Here is a 3,371-nt window from a genome sequence, read left to right on the forward strand (position 1 = left end):
CTGAGACCCTGGAGAGCTGTAAAGAGGGACTGTGGCTCAGTGGCAGAGCCTCTGCCTGGCATGCAGAAGGTCCCAGTTTCAATCCCCAGCATCTCCAGTCAAAAAGGACCAGGCAGGAGGTGATGGGAAAGACCTCCGCCTGAGACTCTGGAGAGCTGTAAAGAGGGGCCGTGGCTCAGTGGCAGAGACTCTGCTTGGCTGCAGAAGGTCCCAGGTTCAGTCCTCGGCGGCATCTCCAGTTAAAAAGGACCAGGCAGGAGGTGACGGGAAAGGCCTTCCTCTGCCTGAGGCCCTGGAGAGCAGCTGCCCATCTGAGTAGACAAGACTGATTTTGGGAGGGGCCGTGGCTCAGTGGCAGAGCGCCTGCTTGGCACATGGGAGGTCTCAAAATCAGTCCCCAGCAGCGTCTCCAGTGAAAAGGACCCCAGGCAGCTGGTGATGGGGAAGACCGGGGGAGCCCCTGATTCAGTGGAAGGCAGTTTCCACGTGTTCGTGTATGTCGAGGCTCCCTTTAGTCCTCCTGGCTAGTAGCCACGGATGGACCTCTCCTCCCTGGATCTGTCTGACCCCCTTTCCTAGGGGCCAGCCCATCACTGTGTCCACTGGCAGTGAACCCCAGGACTGGAACTGCTTGTTGAGGAAAGGTGGGCTTCCTTTGACCCTGTCCCGTTCCTCCTGTGCCATTTTCACAACCTCTTTTGCACCTTCCCCCCCCTCCTAGAGGGCATCTGAGCCCCCCCCCCCGGCACAAGACGGTCTTTGTCCTTTCTCCAGTGAGTGTCCTTCCTGGCCCCACTGCTGGACCTCCTGAGGGCACCTAATGGTATTTTTGGCCACTGTGTGACACAGAGTGTTGGACTGGATGGGCCACTGGCCTGGTCCAACACTGGCTTCTCTTATGTTCTTGTATGGAGCAGAGGTCCATCAGCGGCTATTAGCAACAAGGTATAGGTAGGAGCTCTCGGTCTGGGGCAAGGGATGCTCCGTATTTTTGGTGCTTGGGGGGGGAGAGTGGGAGGGCTTCTGGAGTTCTGGCCCCACTGCTGGACCTCCTGAGGGTCCCTGGTGTTTCCGGCCAATGTGTGACAGGGAATGTTGGACTGGAGGGGCCACTGGCCTGATCCAACACTGGCTTCTCTTACGTTGTTATGAGTGGCCCATGGCCAGCGTCTGGCCAGCGTCTCCAGAGGGGGTGCTTCAGTTCCCCCCTCCTGCCCCCGGGCAAGACACTCTCTTCACCTCCTCTTGCCCGTGGCACGAAGGCAGGAATCCTAAACCAGGGATCCCCAACGTGGTGGTGCCCACGGGCGATTTGGCAGCACCTGCTGATACTTCCCTTGGTGCCTCTCCCCCCCCCCCAACTTTTCAGGAAACGGGTGGGGGCCGTTGTCAGGCAGGGCTTGTGATGGCCTCCCCTCGTCCACTTGAGGGTGCGGGGGACACTGAGGCTTGAGTCAGGGTGTGGTTTCATTCCCCCCTCGGGGTTACCTCCTCCTCCTCCCTCTCAGGGGGTGTGAGGAGGGAGGTGTTCTGCTTGGCCCCGCCTCCTGAAGTAGCCATTTTGGGGTTGGCTCTGTTTCTAGCAGAACCCATTTTGGGGTGGCGATCACCGCCATCTCTCAGAATCGGCAAGGCTGTTGACGCCTGGCGTAGACCGTCCCTCCCCCACAACTGCAGACCCTGGACCCCACCGGCCTTTGCCTTGCTGAGGGGGGGGGTCTGCTGCCGGAAGGGAAGAGAGGCCAGGCGAGTGGAGGGCGGGGGAAGGGAGCAGCAGGGGTGAGGAGCAGTGCGCCCTCTGAGCTGTGGAGTCTTGTGAGCAAAAATCCTACTTTGTGAGCTCCTGGCATTAAAGTTGTGAGCGAGCGACTTGGCTCCTGCATAGATCAGTTTGCTCTGGAGCTCCATCCTACCCGAGCTAGCACAAAAAGGTGTGAGCCTGAGGCTAAAAAACCATGAGCTAGCTCACACTAACTCAGCTTAGAGGGAACATAAGAAAATAAGAGACACCCATGATGGATCAGGCCAATGGCCCATCCAGTCCAACACTCTGTGCCAAAACACCAGGGGCCACCAGGAGGTCCAGCAGTGGGGCCAGGACACTAGAAGCCCTCCCACTGTTGACCCCCCCCCCAAGCACCAAGATGACAGAGCATCACTTGCCCCAGAGCCCCTATCTATACCTTGTGGCTAATAGCCACTGATGGACCTCTGCTCCATATGCTTATCTAATTCCCTTTTGAAGCCGCCCATGCTTGTAGCCACCACCACTTCCTGTGGCAGTGAATTCCATGTGTTCATCACTCTTTGGGTGAAGAAGGACTTCCTTTTGTCCGTTCTAACCCGACCGCTCAGCAGTTTCATGGAGTGCCGCCCATGAGTTCTTATATTGTGAGAAAGGGAGAAAAGGACTTCTTTCTCCACCTGCTCTTTCCCATGCATAATCTTATATACCTCGATCATGTCACCCCTCAGTCGTCGTTTCTCCAAGCTAAAGAGCCCTAAGCGCCTTAACCTTTCCTCATAGGGAAAGTGTTCCAACCCTTTTATCATTCGAGTTGCCCTTTTCTGCACTTTTTCCAAAGCTATAATATCCTTTTTAAGGTGTGGTGACCAGAACTGCACACAGTATTCCAAATGAGGTCGCACCATTGATTTATATAGCGGCATTATGATATTGGCTGATCTGTTTACAATACCCTTCCTAATAATCCCCAGCATAGCATTGGCCTTCTTTATTGCAGTCACACACTGTCTCGACATCTTCAGTGAGTTATCTACTACAACTCCAAGATCTCTCTCTTGATCAGTCTCTGCCAGTTCAGACCCCATCAACGTGTATTTATAGTTAGGATTTTTGGCTCCAGTGTGCATCACCTTGGTGAGGAGCCAGGGAGGGTGTGTGTGTGTGTGGGTGGAGGGGTGTCCATTTGCTAGATCTTCTCTGGGGAGGGGGCGGGTGGAGGCCTGCCGCGGGGGGTTGTGGGGCGTCCCCTTCCCTAGTAGCGGCGGCAGTAGCAACATCCGGGCCCTCCCTGCCTCCCCCAGGACGACCAGAAGCGCAGCTCGGCCTCCTTGGACGACACGCCCCGGGGCAGCTGGGCCTCCAGCATCTTTGACCTGAAGAACTGTGCGGCCGACTCCCTGCTGCCTTCCCTGCTGACGCGCACGGCCATCGAGGAGACGGACCGCCGGAACGAGGAGCAGCGCAAGGAGAACCGGCATGGCGAGATCCTGGCCCTCTACCCTGCCCCAGACGAGGTGCGCGGGAGTGGTGGTGGTGGTGTCCCCCCAGGAAGCCCCGAAGCGGCACAGCCATGTGTAGAGAGACATGTGCCTCGGGGGGGGGCATGGGGGGGGGGGGGCTTTGC

General features: G+C 57.4%; 1 protein-coding gene across 1 annotated transcript in view; it reads left to right on the forward strand.

Annotated features, from left to right (window-relative positions):
• Positions 1 to 3,371, forward strand: part of DOCK6 (dedicator of cytokinesis 6) — a 110,392-nt gene that overhangs the window by 20,437 nt on the left and 86,584 nt on the right. Inside the window, 1 exon segment of the mRNA XM_015405378.1 lies at positions 3,049 to 3,261. Coding sequence (XP_015260864.1) covers positions 3,049 to 3,261 — 213 coding nt within the window.

Source organism: Gekko japonicus, unplaced genomic scaffold (genome assembly GCF_001447785.1).
Source record: "Gekko japonicus isolate JY-2015 unplaced genomic scaffold, Gekko_japonicus_V1.1 scaffold1211, whole genome shotgun sequence".
Classification (NCBI taxonomy): domain Eukaryota; kingdom Metazoa; phylum Chordata; class Lepidosauria; order Squamata; family Gekkonidae; genus Gekko; species Gekko japonicus.